The sequence below is a fragment of the Macaca fascicularis genome, chromosome 14 (genome assembly GCF_037993035.2).
Source record: "Macaca fascicularis isolate 582-1 chromosome 14, T2T-MFA8v1.1".
NCBI lineage: Eukaryota > Metazoa > Chordata > Mammalia > Primates > Cercopithecidae > Macaca > Macaca fascicularis.
The window spans coordinates 19,015,107-19,030,331 of record NC_088388.1 but is presented as its reverse complement, the minus strand read 5'-3'; the positions used below and the strand labels follow the sequence as shown (position 1 = coordinate 19,030,331).

Here is a 15,225-nt window from a genome sequence, read left to right as displayed (position 1 = left end):
CATAGAAGATTATAGGCCAGGTGCGGTTGCTCACATCTGTAATCCCAGCACTTTGGGAGGCTGAGGCGGGATCACTTGATGCCAGGAGTTCCAGACCAGCCTAAACAACATGGTGAAACCCCATCTCTATTAAAAACACAAAAATTAGCTGGGCATGGTGGTGCTCACCTGTAGTCCCAGCTACTCAGGAGGCTTGAGGCACAAGAATCGCTTGAACCCAGGGGCGGAGGGTGCAGTGAGCTGAGATCGCACCACTGTACTCCAGTCTGGGTGACAGGGCGAGACCTTGTCTCAAAACACAAAACAAAACAAAACAAAAACACCAAAGATTATAGTATATTTTTAAAATTCAGACATCACTAAGGACATAAAAGATTTATTGATATAAGCATAGTTCTGATAACTAAGACAAGTCACTAAATTTCTAAGATAATAGAATGAGCGTACTGTTTACTACTCAGAAAAACATCTGCTTGCTATACCATAATCGGCTAGAAACAAGGAAACTTCATTCACATAAGAATCTAAGCAAGTCAAATTTTATAAAAGTACATTATGAACAAAGCAAAAAAAAAATTAAAGACCTATAAATCAAAGATCATTCAACAAAATTCAAGAGTTTTTATACTTTCACAGAAGATAAACACCAAAGGAAACATTTTTCTCCAAGATGTAGGTCATACACAAAATCACGAGAGGTGAGGTGGATGATCTTCATTCTGTGAGGGTTTCACTACAGCCGCTTTCTAAAATATCTCATATAGACAGTACTTGGGGACAGGATATCAGATTAGAAGAACTGCCAAATCTGAACAAACTAGTGATCTGTCTAATTCAGATTTCCACAGCAAATTACAGCCACTTGTTCCTGAAAGAGATCCTATCCATGAAAAATTTCATGGCCAAACAACAAGGAAGTCTAGGGTTGAAAAGAACTTACTACATTAAGAGTAAACGTTACTTTTCTATTTGCTTTCACTGTGCTTCTCTTTAAAGGCATATAGCATTTGCTTCTACTTTACTAAAAAGGCACCTAAATAAAGCTTTGCTTTAGTCCATAAACTATATCTTTAGCCAACATCTCAAAGTATAGACTTCAAAAGTCTATACTTAAGATAACAAGAGAAAAAGAGCTGCTTAAATACCCTGAGGAGTAGTTTTCCAACAAAAGGCCAGTACTTTTTTTTTTGCAGTGCTTTTCCACCAAAAGGCCAATTTTTAAAATGTATTTATTTATATATTTTTGAGTCTTGCTCTGTCGCCCAGGCTGTAGTGCAGTGGCGTGATCTCGGGTCACTGCAACCTCTGTCTCCCAGGTTCAAGCGATTCTCCTGCCGCAGCCTTCCGAGTAGCTGGATTTACAGGCACGCGCCACCATGCCCAGCTAATTTTTTTGTATTTTTAGTAGAGACAGGTTTCACCATGTTGGCCAGGCTGGTCTCAAACTCCCGACCTTGTGATCTGCCTGCCTCAGTCTCCCAAAGTGCTGGGATTATAGGAGTGAGCCACTGAGCCTGGCCATATTTATTTTTTAAAGAGACAAGGTCTTGCTCTCTCACCCAGGCTGAATTGCAGTGGCACAATCACAGCTCAGTGCAGCCTAGAAATTCTAGACTGAAGGAATCCTCCCTACCTCAGCTTCTTTTTTTTTTTTTTAAGAGACGGAGTCTCGTTCTGTCACCCAGGCTGGAGTGCAGTGGCGCAATCTCGGCTCACTGCAAGCTCCGCCTCCCGGGTTCTTGCCATTCTCCTGCCTCAGCCTCCCAAGTAGCTGGGACTATAGGCGCCCACCACCACACCCAGCTAATTTTTTGTATTTTTAGTGGAGACGGGATTTCACCGTGTTAGCCAGGATGGTCTCAATCTCCTGACCTTGTGATCCACCCACCTCAGCCTCCCAAAGTGCTGGGATTACAGGTGTGAGCCACCGTGCCCGGCCCTCAGCTTCTTTTTTATAGTGGCAGGGTCTCGCCATCTTGCCCAGGCTGGTCTTAAGCTCTTGGCCCCAAGTGATCCTCCTAACTCGGCCTTCCAAAGTGCTGGGATTACAGGCACGAGCCACTGCCCCCAGTTGAAAAGCCCAATTCTTAATCTGATAACAGGTCAGAAATCTCTATTCATCTTCATTAGAAAGGGATTCAGATAAAATAACTATAAAACACACTTGAAGGCTAAAATTAGTCACACTTGGGGAATGACTTTCCTTGCTCAGGTCACTTTTCTTGCTTGTTTTGGCATGCTAAGTCAAATTCTGCAGTTTCCATTTCTGTTTAAACCAGGAATCCAAACTCAATTGAGATACTCTAGTTCAGGGGTCCCTAACCCCTGGGCTGTGGAGCAGTACAGTGGCCTGTTAGGAACCAGGCACAGAGCAGGAGGTGAACAGCTGCCAAGTAAGCATTACCACCTGAGCTCTGCCTCCTGCCAGATCAGCAGAGCATTAAGGTTCTCATACGAGTGTGAACCCTACTGCGAAATGCACATGTGCGGGATGTGCACACTCCTTTTGAGGTGGAACAGTTTCATCTCAAAACCATCCCCCATCTGCAACACACAATTCTTCCGTGGAAAAACTGTCTTCCATGAAACGGGTCCCTGGTGCCAAAAAGGTTGGGGACTACTGCTCTAGTTAACAGAACTAAAACAAAGTCTTACCTTAAGGCTTTCCTCAATGTCTCTACACAGGCCACTATGATCTTGGGATTCTTATTGTCCAAGCCTTTCAAGAGCTCTTCTTGCACAGCCTCTCCTTTCTCAATCTCTATGTACATAAGACAGATCTCTATGCCCAGCTCCTTGGCTTTGGCTTTAGGTTGGTTGAATACTTTACTTACAACACCTGACACAACTTCTCCTGTGGTTCTGTAACATATTATAAAGAACAAAGACCCCACTTTAGTAGTAAGAATTGGAAAATGGTCATGGAAAGGGGGTGTACAAATACTTTTACAAATGCTAGAAATACAGTAAATGAGTCTTTAATTTTTAAATTTATGTTCAAGAATATTTTAAAAACTTATGTTAACCACAAAATTTTAAGACACGTCATAGCAGACATAGTAACAGTTTATAAATGTAGAACATTCAAACAAAAAAGTAAAGATCCCTTGATATCCCACCACCCAGAGAAAACTTCTTTCAACTTTTTGATATCCCTCCTTCCAGACCTTTCTCTAAGTGTGTGTGTGTATGGACATACAAATATATTTTACAAAAGTAGGGTTACAGAATGCTTGCTTTTATTTTTATTTATTTATTTATTTATTTATTTTTTAAAGAGACAGGTTCAGTCGGGTGTAGCGGCTCATGCCTGTAATCCCAGCACTTTGGGAGGCTGAGACAGGCGGATCACCTGAGGTCAGGAGTTCAAGATCAGCCTGACCAAAATGGTGAAACCTCATCTCTACTAAAAATACAAAATTACCCAGGTGTGGTGGCGCATGCCTGTAATCCCAGCTACTCAGGAGGCTGAGGCAGGAGAATCGCTTGAACCCGGGAGGTGGAGGTTGTGGTGAGCCAAGATCGCATTATTGCACTCCAGTCTGGGCAACAAGTGCAAAACTCTGTCTCAAAAAAAACAAAAAAACAAAAGAGAGGGTCTTGTGCCGTTACCCAGTTGGAGTGCAGTGGTGGGATTATAGCTCATTGTAACCTTAAACTCTTGGGCTCAAGCGATCTTCCTGTCTCAGCCTTCTGAGTAGCTAGGACTATAGGCGCATGCCACTGCATCTGGGCAAAAAAAATTTTTAAGTCGTTTTTAACACTTTTTAGGAAAAGAGGATTTCTTCGCAGAGGGAATGGATATGTACCTTTAATAACAAAAGACTACTCTTGACTCCTTAATAAGACTTTACAATAACTTTACTGCTTTGAATCTCTTCTAAATGAAATGAAACCTATACTACTGGGAATTAGAAAAACTGAGTGGGTTGAGATTACATGCAGTATTTATCAAAAAATAGCTTCTGGTATCAGAAGAGAAATTAAAAAGTGATAGTTTTACTAATGGTAAAGGAAACCCAGTGATGCCAGTTAACCAAATTGTCGAATTAATAATGATCTTTACTGGTATAATCTTTGAAGTAAGTCAAGTATATATTTCTTGTGCAATTAAGTGTTTCAACTTTTTTTTCGTATGGAGGGTTCCTTTCAATAACCCAGAGACCAGCGTTAGGAAAATCAGGTCTATGAGGTATAGGATAGTAGGATGACTAGAAATCTGTCATTCACAGATCAAGTTAAACAGGCCAGGAGTCACTGAGGTTGTTTAGTAAGCATTACCTCCCCCAAGAAATAAAAATGCCTAATGAACACAGGGAGAAAGACGTGATTCTAACATCACCTAAGAACCCTTGTAAAAAATTTAGTTTTTTATAATGCCCAAATCTCTTCAGTGAAATTCTGATAATTCCTTTACTGACAATCTCTCAGTTTATTTTTGAAGTTAGTAAAGACTCTTGCTTTTAGTTTAGAATAATTCCCATACAAAAAGCTTAAAAGGAAAACCACTTGGTCATCAAACCTTAAAGTAAACTCTCAAAATATTATTTCTAATTTATTCCTCTACAGATCTCATGTACCATTTAGATTTCGGGGAATAAAGACTGAATGAAAAACAAGTATTAAGAAACTATGAGGCCGGGCGCGGTGGCTCAAGCCTGTAATCCCAGCACTTTGGGAGGCCGAGACGGGCGGATCACGAGGTCAGGAGATCGAGACCATCCTGGCTAACACGGTGAAACCCCGTCTCTACTAAAAAATACCAAAAACTAGCCGGGCGCGGTGGCGGGCGCCTGTAGTCCCAGCTACTCGGGAGGCTGAGGCAGGAGAATGGCGTAAACCCGGGAGGCAGAGCTTGCAGTGAGCTGAGATCTGGCCACCGCACTCCAGCCTGGGCGACAGAATGAGACTCGGTCTCAAAAAAAAAAAAAAAAGAAACTATGAAAGTAAGAAAATTCATCTATTCTAAAACTGCTAACAACTAAGGACAATCATCTATAAACACACATAACTTATGTAACACCAAACAGGGGTTTTTATCAGTAAAGTTGGAAAGAAAGTACTTACTTTCCTGCTACATGGGCATTTTCAACATAAACAAGTGCAGCTTCTAATCCTTTCAATTGAACCACTGCATTGGAATCTGTGACAAATTTTTTGATCAATCCTAAAAATTTGGACCATTCTGGGCTCTTTTCATCCTTTATTTTCTGGAAGATCTTCAGGGCCTCTTCATACCCACTTAACCTTGCTTTCCACAGCTAAAAGAAAAGTAGTATTTTGAAACGAAACACAATTTAATGATATTATCATCTACTGTTAATTTGAGGGGGAGGGTGTGACAGTAAAAATGAATACCCCATGTCAGGTAATTTGAACAAAGGACCCCATGACTGGAAACAAAAAAAGAGTTTAAGAAATTGGCAGTTTTCAAAAAAGATTAGCTAATAAACTTTTTACAAGTGTTTAGTGTTTATGATACTCTGCCATTCATAATAGGCCATTATAAATGAATCTCACATTGTATCTAAGTATTAGTTATTACTTCTTTATAATATTGTATTAAAGATGTAACAACTCAAACATGAGAAATCACCCTGATGAAACTGTCCCCATCTCCAAAGTATATGCTGTTTTTTGGTTCTATTTTTGTATAATCATTAGGCAGCTTTATATTACACTGTATATTAATTTCAGCCAGTAGATTTCAGACATTTTTACTGAGGTATTCTTTTTCCATTAATTTATTAAACAGATGTTTAATAAACAAAAATCAATTCAGCTCTGGCCCTTGTGGAGCTTACACTCCAGCAGGAGGGGACATTAAGCTATCATACAAATAAGTTTAAAATTAACAAAACATTAAGTACTACAAAGGAGAAGCAACTTGGTGCTATAAAAGTATACACTATAAAAGGCTTTGTCTCAGTGTTAAGAAAAATTTTCCTGAGAAACGGTAATTAAGCTGAGCCCTGAAAGACAAATAGGAACGAATCAGGAAAGAGTGGCAAAGGGGGAGAAAGAACATTCCAGAAGGAACAGTATACTCCAGGGCCCTATGGCAGCAGGGAATATGGTATTTCCCACTCCTATAAAGAAAGAGAAGGGGAGCATGGTACAAAATAAGCAGGAGAGGACTGGAAAAGGCCAGACCATGCAGGACTATGAAGGCCAAAGGAAAGATTCCACTCATTATTCTAAGATCAATGGGAAAGCAATGAAATGATTTGGGGGCAGTTAAATGAGAAGTTAGTTCGTGGGATGATCAAATTTGCATTCACTGTGTTAGGCATTAGTGAAGAATTAGATGTTTGTCCTCTACACTATTAGATCAAAGAGACAGAAGGATCAACATATGATTGAAAAACAGAAATAATTTACATGTTATTTGTCTAAATGAAAATGTAATTTGGGGCAGGTGCTATGCTCACAGAAAAAACTGTTCCTTCTAAGGAAGGAATGCTGCCTAACCCACTATAAGAAGAGTTCATTAGGAAGAAGGCATTACCTATTCTGCAACATTAGAGTGAAGTATAACATAAATTAATATCATAGTTGTACATTTACTAATCAATTTAAACCAGATTTTTTTTTTTAATTGGGCAACATCTCATTCTATAAAGTAGAATGAGTGTTCCCTAAACCAGATTTAATATCTCTATTCTTTAAGTTTCAAAAACACATAATAAATGCTCAAAAAATGAAAAAAAAAGCACCAAATCACACGAGATTGAAAAACTCTTAGCACATATTAACCACTCAAAAATTGGAAAACCTTTAAGATTTATCTATTTTGTCTGCCCCTTTCAGCGAGAAAATACATTATCTACCAAAAAAAAAGCATTATAAATAGTTACGATTCTAAATAAGTTCCAAAATTCGCCCCAAAATTTTTGTTGCAATTTAATGTACTACATACCAACAATTTCTATGCGAATCAGAATAAAAACCAACTAGCTCACTGTTAATCTGGTCTTATTTGAAGAGCTACATGTTGATTTTTGATACAGTATTCAGCCTTGGCTAATTTATTATATAGGATGAAGGAATGGTTCAGTGGAGGATATAGGGACCATGGCTCCAAATTTCTACTCTACATATGTAGAACTGTATGTATACAACTGTGTAAGTTAGTATATTTTATTCAGTATTTTTAGTAATCAACAACCATAAATCTTGAATACTCAAATTCAAAACAAACTTTAAAAGAACTGTCAAGAACATAAAGTGGTTAACCTGAGGACTTTGAGTAGACTACATTTACAAGAAGAAATGAAATTCTAAAATCCACCAGATGGTAGATGTTTGTAGTTTTTAAAATGATTAAAAATAAAAGAAACTAGAGGTATAGTTGGGGAAAAAATAAGATAATCTGAAAGGATGCCCACCAAATAATGACATGATGTGATAAATTGTCTCTTATTAGCTTAAACTAGAAAATAAAGATTGGTAGATTCTGAGGGTAAATACTGGAATGCAGATTATATACATCAGAGAACCAAAAAATGTTGGATTTCTAAGGCCAAATTCAGAACACATCTCCAAAGAAGAGTCTCTATATAATAAAATGTTAGTAACTACTTAAGTATCAGAAGTATATTGTACTGTATATAGAAGGAGATGAAAAAACTAGCCAGTTACTAACTTTTTATAGATACCACTTACTTTTCACTTCACTAGTATCTTTTCTTGGAATTCTTTCCAGAGACTCAAAAAAATTTTTAGTTGAGCTAGAGAAACCTATTTTCAATGAGAAAAAATAACATACCTAACAAGGCTTCAGTATTTTTGAAACTGCCAATGTTTTCACATGCTTCTAAGTAAGATGATAGTATAACTGCTGACAAAACAAGCCAATGACACTGAAATCGAATTCCAGAAGAGTCTTACCTTGTGTTCACATTTCTGATCAACTGGCAGTTTCAACCACTCACTGTCATCTCCCATTGTGCTTCCAGGTTTTCCTTAGAATTAAGAGTATTTCCTGGTCAGATAAAGGTAGAAACCTACTTAGCAATCAGGCAATCTCTTAAGACAAAAATAACTTTTCTGAGATTATTATATCATTCATGCAATAACAAGAGTAAAAATCCCATTCTTTGGTCAGATCCCCACTTAATTCAATTAATACTAACTTTTTTTTTTTTAAAGTCACTCAAAAGACAGGGCACGGTGGTGGCTCACGCCTGCAATCCCAGCACTTTGGGAGGCCGAGGCGGGCATATCACCTGAGGTCAGGAGTTCAAGACCAGTCTGGTCAACATGGTGAAACCCCATCTCTACTGAAAATACAAAAATTAGCTGGGTGTGGTGGTGCACACCTGCAGTCCCAGGTACTTGGGAGGCTGACACAGAAGAATCACTTGAACCTGGTAGGCAGAGGTTGCAGTGAGCCAAAATCATCCCACTGCATTCTAGCCTGGGCAAAGAGTGAGACTCCATCTCAAAAAAAATAAATAAAGTCACTCAAAAAATATAAATATAAATATAAATATATTCAAGTCTGGGCAACATGATGAAATCCTGTCTATGCTAAAAATACAAAAATCAGCCAGGTGTAGTGGTGTGTGACTGTAGTCCCAGCTACTCAGGAAGCTGAGGTGGGAGGACTGCTTGAGCCCAAGAGACAGAAGTTGCAGTGAGCTGTGATCATGCTACTACACTCCAGCATGGGCAACAGAGCAAGACCCTGTCTCAAAAAAACCAAAAATTTGTTTTTTAAAAAATGATGCTTATATATTTTCACAAATGAGAACTTGTTAGATATAAAACAAAGCTAGAATAAAACTGAATTGCTGAGCTATCTGGCCTTTTAAAAGGCCAAGAAAAAAGTTTTGGAAAAAGTCATACTTTCACCTAGAATTACTTATAGAAAATAATCAATATGGGGGCCAGGTGCAGTGGCTCACGCCTGTAATCCCAACCACTTTGAGAGGCCAAGGCGGGCAGATCACAAGGTCAGGATCGAGACCATCCTGGCTAACACAGTGAAACCCCATCTCTACTAAAAAAACAAAAAATTAGTCAGGTGTGGTGGTGGGTGCCTGTAGTCCCAGCTACTTGGGAGGCTGAGGCAGGAGAATGGCTTGAACCTGGGAGATGGAGCTTGCAGTGAGCTGAGATCGCACCACTGCACTTCAGCCTAGGTGACAGACTCCATCTCAACAAAATAAATAAACAAGTAAATAAAAGAAAACAAAGAAAATAATCAATATGTAAAAGTGTTGATGCTGCCAAGCTCCTTCATTCTGGCAAACATGACTAGTCAATGTTTACATAAACGACTACAAAATTAAATCCCTGAATGAACCTTTATACGTATTCTTTATGTAAACCATTTTTTTTTTTTTTAGTGAGGCTTACAGTCAACATCCTTTTAATAACTTTATGCTACCTATCTTCTTTTTTTTGAGACAGCATCTCACTCTGTCATCCAGGCTGGAGTGGAGGGAACACGATCTTAGCTCACTGCAACCTCCACCTCCTGGGCTCAAGTGATCCTTACACCTCTGCCTCCCGAGTAGCTCGGAGTTGCTGGGACTGCAGGTATGCACCACTATGCTCAGCTAATTTTGAAATTTGTTGTAGAGACAAGGTCTCATTATATTGCCCAGACTGGTCTCGAACTCTTGGGCTCAAGTGATCCCACTGATTGTGAGCCACCACAACCACCCCTATGCTATCTATCTAGACAACACCTTTTTCTTATTATAAAAGTAATGTGTGTTAACTGCAGAAAATTTAGTAACTACAGAAAAAACATAAGTATTAAAACACAATTTCACCACCACCTAATAACCATGATGAACACTAAATTATGTATCCACTTGACTCCTTCCAGTTTTTTTTTAATACACATGTAGTATATAAATTATATGAAAAAGATAGGCATAATCCTCTTATAACATTTTTCTTATATAATCACAAACATTTTCCCAGATTTGAGACTATGATGTTTAAAGTCTACATAGTATTCCATTTTATGAATGTACCATAATTATCATCCCTACCATTGGACATTTGTTTCCAATTTTTCTTTTTCATTTTTGAGACAGGGTCTCACTCTGTCACCCAGGCTAGAGTGCAGTGGTGTGATCACAGCTCACTGCAACCTTAACGTCCTGGGCTCAAGTGATCCTCCCAACCTCCGCCTCCAGGTTCAAGTGATTCTTTCGCTTTAGTCTCCCGAGTAGCTAGGACTACAGGCGCGTGTCACCATGCCCAACTAATTTTTCAGTTTTTTGTAGAGATGGGGTCTCACTATGTTGCCAAGCTGGCCAATTTTTCAATATTAAAAATAACATAGAAGAGGTCCTCCTTAATTCTCCATCCCTAGTTCTGGCCTGACACAAAATATGTTTTCAATAAATATTTGTTTACTGAATATATACTCTGATATTATCTATTCCGAATCAGGCACTGTGCAAAGTACTTTTAAAACATGCTAATTCACTTTGTACTAACATCAACTACATGAAAGAAATATATTCTCATTTTACACTAGATTCATAAAGAGCAAGTAACCTGCGAAAACAACAAAACTGGTAAGTAATGAAATTAAACTAAGATGCAGTCTATGCTTCTTCCTTTACATCTTCTTCCCTCCCATCGCAAAGAAGAAAATATCCCAGAGAAAGATGGAATTGTAAAAGTTTATTAGGATATGTGGAACTTCACTAAGACTCTTCTTCAAAACCCCTAGGATTGCCATGAAACAGCAGCAGCGTAATTTAAAGGAGTCGAGAGAATCTGCAGGAACTCAAATACAGCAATGATGGGAGACAGAATAGTTTAACAGTCTGGAAAACTGTATGGCGTTATCAGATACACATGCCCTACAACCCAGCAACTCTATTCCTAGGTGTATAGCCTAGAAGCTGATGCAAATTACACCAGAAAACCTATATAGCGATAGTCAGAGCAATGTTGTTCGTAATAGTCAAAAGCTGGAAACAGTTCACATGCTCATCAAAATGTGCTTTTCAAACTCAGGACCAGTCTTCCCCCACCACCCCCACCAACTGAATACTGGATGTCTGTAAAATACAATAAAAATTATTATATCTGTGCATTTTTAAAGTTGAATGCCAAATGGTCTAGCTGCTGTGTAAAACCATTTGGAAGTTCCTCAAAAAATTAGAGTATCATATAGGGATGAGCAGACTGATCTGGATTTTATAAACAGATATAAGAAGCCAAGTTTTTGGTACACAATAGAGTTTGATGCCTAAAGAGCAAATAAAATTGCCAACAAAGAGAAGCATTAATAAGATTAATTTGAACTATATATAATGCTTGCTGTGGTTTATCTGATCTAGTCCCTACTAAAGATACATATTCAGAAATTTCAATTATTCAGAGCTCTCAGATTTTTATCCCAGTCTAAAACAGAGGCAAAGACAAGGAGGCCAGCTAAAATAAGTATGTTTTACAGAAATATTATAATCATATACCGCTGATCTAAAAATGTCTACCTAAGAGCTCAAATACCATATAGTCCATGTTATCGCTGAAAAGGTTTAGGTGTAATTGTTTATTTGTAGACTAGAGGTTAAGAAACGTTTTCAAGGTTATACATGAAGGCAGAACTTAGAATAAATTCCAAATTGTCTGATTTTTCAGTTTAGTGTTCAAATAAATAACAAATTTCCTATTAAATATGCACTATATCCCATCATAAAAGAGACCCCAAAATCTGTGCATTTTCTCATTAACCAACCAGTTAAAAGTAAGGGACAGAGAGATTAAGTCATGAGTAATATTAGAGCTGGGCCTAGAACCTATGTCTCCTACTTCTCAGTCTATCTCTCTTCCCTACAACCCATGGGCCCAAATGTGGTGTCTTTTTAGTTTAAATTCCTGTATTTTGACAATCTATAAGAGTAATTACAGAGCTACTGTACAGATTATTTTCTCTTCTACTTAGAAAAAAACCACTGGCAGTACGACTATTTTATGGCAAATTCGCAAGCTCTTGACCTACAAAAGCTCTTCACTATCACAATACAAGAGATCTGAATTTGATTACCATTCCTGGACTCTCACTTCTGGCTAAGGAGATGCTATTGCAGAAGCACAGAATTATGTGAACAGAAGTTTGAGAAAAACTTCTGCTGCATCAAAAAGCAACCTATTTGAATGACCACTAAGTGTGATGATAGGCTCATAAAAAAAAAAATTGTTTAAAAAAAAAAAAGCAGTGCATACACATGCCCAGAAATCTACTCAAACCATGTCTAGGAAGGACAACTGGATTAAAGAAACAACAACTATGTAACTGTCATAGAAAACTTAAGATTTTTATTACTTAACCAAAATCTGACAAAATCCCATCTCTGAGTAGCAGGTGGCAAAAATGACAAGACTTTCCCTCAAATTAAAAAAACCTCACTGTCTCCAGGTATTTCCCATTAACAAGGACAAGTGTTATCCTCTTGCTGGAGTATTCTGCATTACCAGGCAGCCAGAAATCTGAACTGTTTTCTAGCAGATTATCTCAAACTTTGGTGTGTTTGCTTTCCTAATCTTGGGACGGTGGTGTCCCACAAATTCCTTTAGAGACAGAGAGGGGTAAAGAGCTGTCTCTTTCACACGGTGCTCTTCGTATCAGGAGGAAAAAAGGTTAACTGGACTCTTCCTAAGAGATGATCACTGTCAACATATCCAAAAGGGGTATGGGATACCACCAATACAGGCCTCTGGAGAGACAGAAAGCTAAACCTGCTGTGAATTAGGACAACGTGGAGTTGCTGCTCGACTGTACCAAGGTAGATGAAAACCTAATGCTTACTCATCCCAAAGCTACCAAGGTCTTCAAATACCGGGGTAAGGATCCAAGGCCCAGAGCAAGAGATTCAGCTCCACCCATTCAGCTCAAATGGGTTATACTCTGGTAAAAGCAAACCTCTCCTCACCCCAAGTAAGAACCAGGCGGGGGCAAAGCCAGGTCGTGGGCACTGCTCACCCACTGCATACCCAAACAAGCACCCTACGGCTGCTGTCACCACCCAGAAGTAGAGCAGATGCCCTGGCTTTAGCTCACTGCAGCCGGCATTGTTTATGCTCTTTCGCCGTCTTAGCCTCTGATAGGCCAGGAAAGTCCCCAGTACTGTCCACCAGGACTTGCAGCACGGTCTCGGGATGCTTGCCCCTTGCCCGTGGTTTGACACTTACGCTCCCCGGGCAGGGAGAGGTCAGGGGACCTAAGGTCCGAGCAGGATCAGCAGGAATACCCGGCAGGCTGTGGCGGCGGCGGCGGCGGCAGCAGCATTGGTGCTGCAGACCGCTGGGAAACGCCTCCTCCGAGGGCGGGGCCCGGAGCGCCACTGCCAGAGTGCCCGCCCCACCCTCAGTTCCTCTCTTCGCACACACTGAAAGCTTAAAGGGGCCGCAGTGTATCTTCGCCCAGAGGTTTGCAGGCCTCAGGCGCTGCTTCCAGGTCATAGGCTTTCCAAGGCAAGAGGCAAATGATGGACCAACTAGGAAGACTACTGCGGTTCGGTGGACCTCTTTTTTTGGTGGTATTACACATAATATTCCAGAAACAAAGGAGATGACCAGTTCCCACTATTACAATCCTAATCCCTCCTCCAAGGGTGAAAAAAATTACTGCAGGTAACAGCCAAAGCATCAAGGTAAATACATAGCCCCTCATTATATGTAAGCTGCTTACTTCATTAAACTCCTTTGGACTTGAGCAGTTCTTCAAATGGCAACTCAAAGTCCCGGAAAAGAACCTAGAATGCTCCACCTCACCTTTTCACAGAATTCCTTCTTTACAAAACTGGAGGAAGAATCCTGGTCAATGATACAAGATGAGCAGGAAGGTAACAGAAGGTAAAATAGAAAAATACCAGCCTGGGCAACAAAGGGAGACCCCTCTCTACAAATAAAAAATTAGCTGGGCATGGTGGTACAAGCCTGTAGTCCCAGCTACTGCGGAGGCTGAGGTGGGAGGATCCCGAGCCCAGGACTAGGCTGCAGTGAGCCAGACTGCACCACAACACTCCACCCTGAACAACCGAGTGAAACCTTACCTCTATAAAAGAAAAAAAAGAAAAATAACCTTCCCCTTTTCGTGTGTAAAATATGATCTTTCAAAAATTGCCCTAAAAGTCAATGTAAATAAATGTACAAGTCTATGTAAGTAATCTTGCATGCCAATACAATTGTAAGGTGCAGTCACCTAATTTAATATGAGGAGTTCTTAAGAAAATTGTAGTAGAAACAGCATTAATATTTCAAGGAGTTAAGTCCTAGTCTCTGAGATCTCCAAAGGTTAGCAACTAGTTTTAATTTTCTTTTTGGAGGAAGAGTTTGTCCTGAATCCTAGTTTACAAGGTTTGACCGCATTTTGTGTCTCCCATCATACCAACAGAAAAGATATGTGCTTTTTAAGTCCGTATTACTCTACCTAATTTAGATGAATCAACACACCTCCTTAAAGCCTTAGGCCATCATCATATCAGTACAGGAATCAATGTAGTAAGCTTAAAGACCATTTGTAAGAAACCCAATTTCTCCTATCCCCAACAGGAGTAAAGCAGAAATTTAAGAATCCAAAGAACGGTAATGAATATTGCTCCACCAGAGAACAGACTCAGGTTACTCTTATTCTGAAGGTTTTAGAGAACCCTAAGTTAAAGTTGCCAAGTACCGTTTCCTTACTTGGGTGGGGGCGGGGTAGATAAATAAATAAAGTTGCCAAGTAAAAAACTAATTCAGATTAAAATAGTCTTGATTTTTGAACTGCCAAGACAATCTCATTCTAAAATGCATTTAACTGTAAAGAATACCTCTGAATTAGGTAATTAAGATCTTCCTTCATTATATTCCCATCAAGCTTAACGCTATTCTGAGAGTAATGGTTTGCAGATCAGCCTTTCTCATCAGATTGTGAGTGCCTCAAGGGCAAGGGCTGGAATGTATCTTAATTATCTTTTTCTCCCAATGTGTGATACAAAATAAGTACCCAACAAATATTTACCACAAGAGGTATGACCAACATTTTCTGTTAGGTAGCATTCTAGTGACACAGGACTTCAGTAACCGCAATAAACATAGTACAATGAGTATATGTGTACATGCACACACAAATGGATAATACCCTGTGCTGTGTTTATGAGTGAATTAAACATTTTAAAAATTAGAGAAAAAAAATCTACTAACAGTCACAAAAAAAGCCAAATACTGTATGATCCCACTTTTATGAGGTATGCAAATTCA

The 15,225-nt window shown here is 39.2% G+C and overlaps 1 protein-coding gene across 6 annotated transcripts in view; it reads right to left on the bottom strand.

Annotated features, from left to right (window-relative positions):
• The window catches only part of CKAP5 (cytoskeleton associated protein 5), a 101,567-nt gene that overhangs the window by 73,315 nt on the left and 13,027 nt on the right, over positions 1 to 15,225 (bottom strand). For 3 of the 6 annotated variants that reach the window (XM_065528197.2, XM_005578020.5, XM_074013758.1), the window contains exons 2-4: positions 7,891 to 7,984; positions 5,068 to 5,261; positions 2,656 to 2,862 (exon numbers count right to left, since the gene is read on the bottom strand). In XM_065528197.2, coding sequence (XP_065384269.1) covers positions 2,656 to 2,862; positions 5,068 to 5,261; positions 7,891 to 7,947 — 458 coding nt within the window. In that variant the 5' untranslated portion in view covers positions 7,948 to 7,984. Of the gene's footprint in view, positions 1 to 2,655; positions 2,863 to 5,067; positions 5,262 to 7,890; positions 7,985 to 13,173; positions 13,295 to 15,225 lie in introns of those variants that run through there. The other 3 variants (XM_065528200.2, XM_065528199.2, XM_065528198.2) reach the window with 2 other exon arrangements.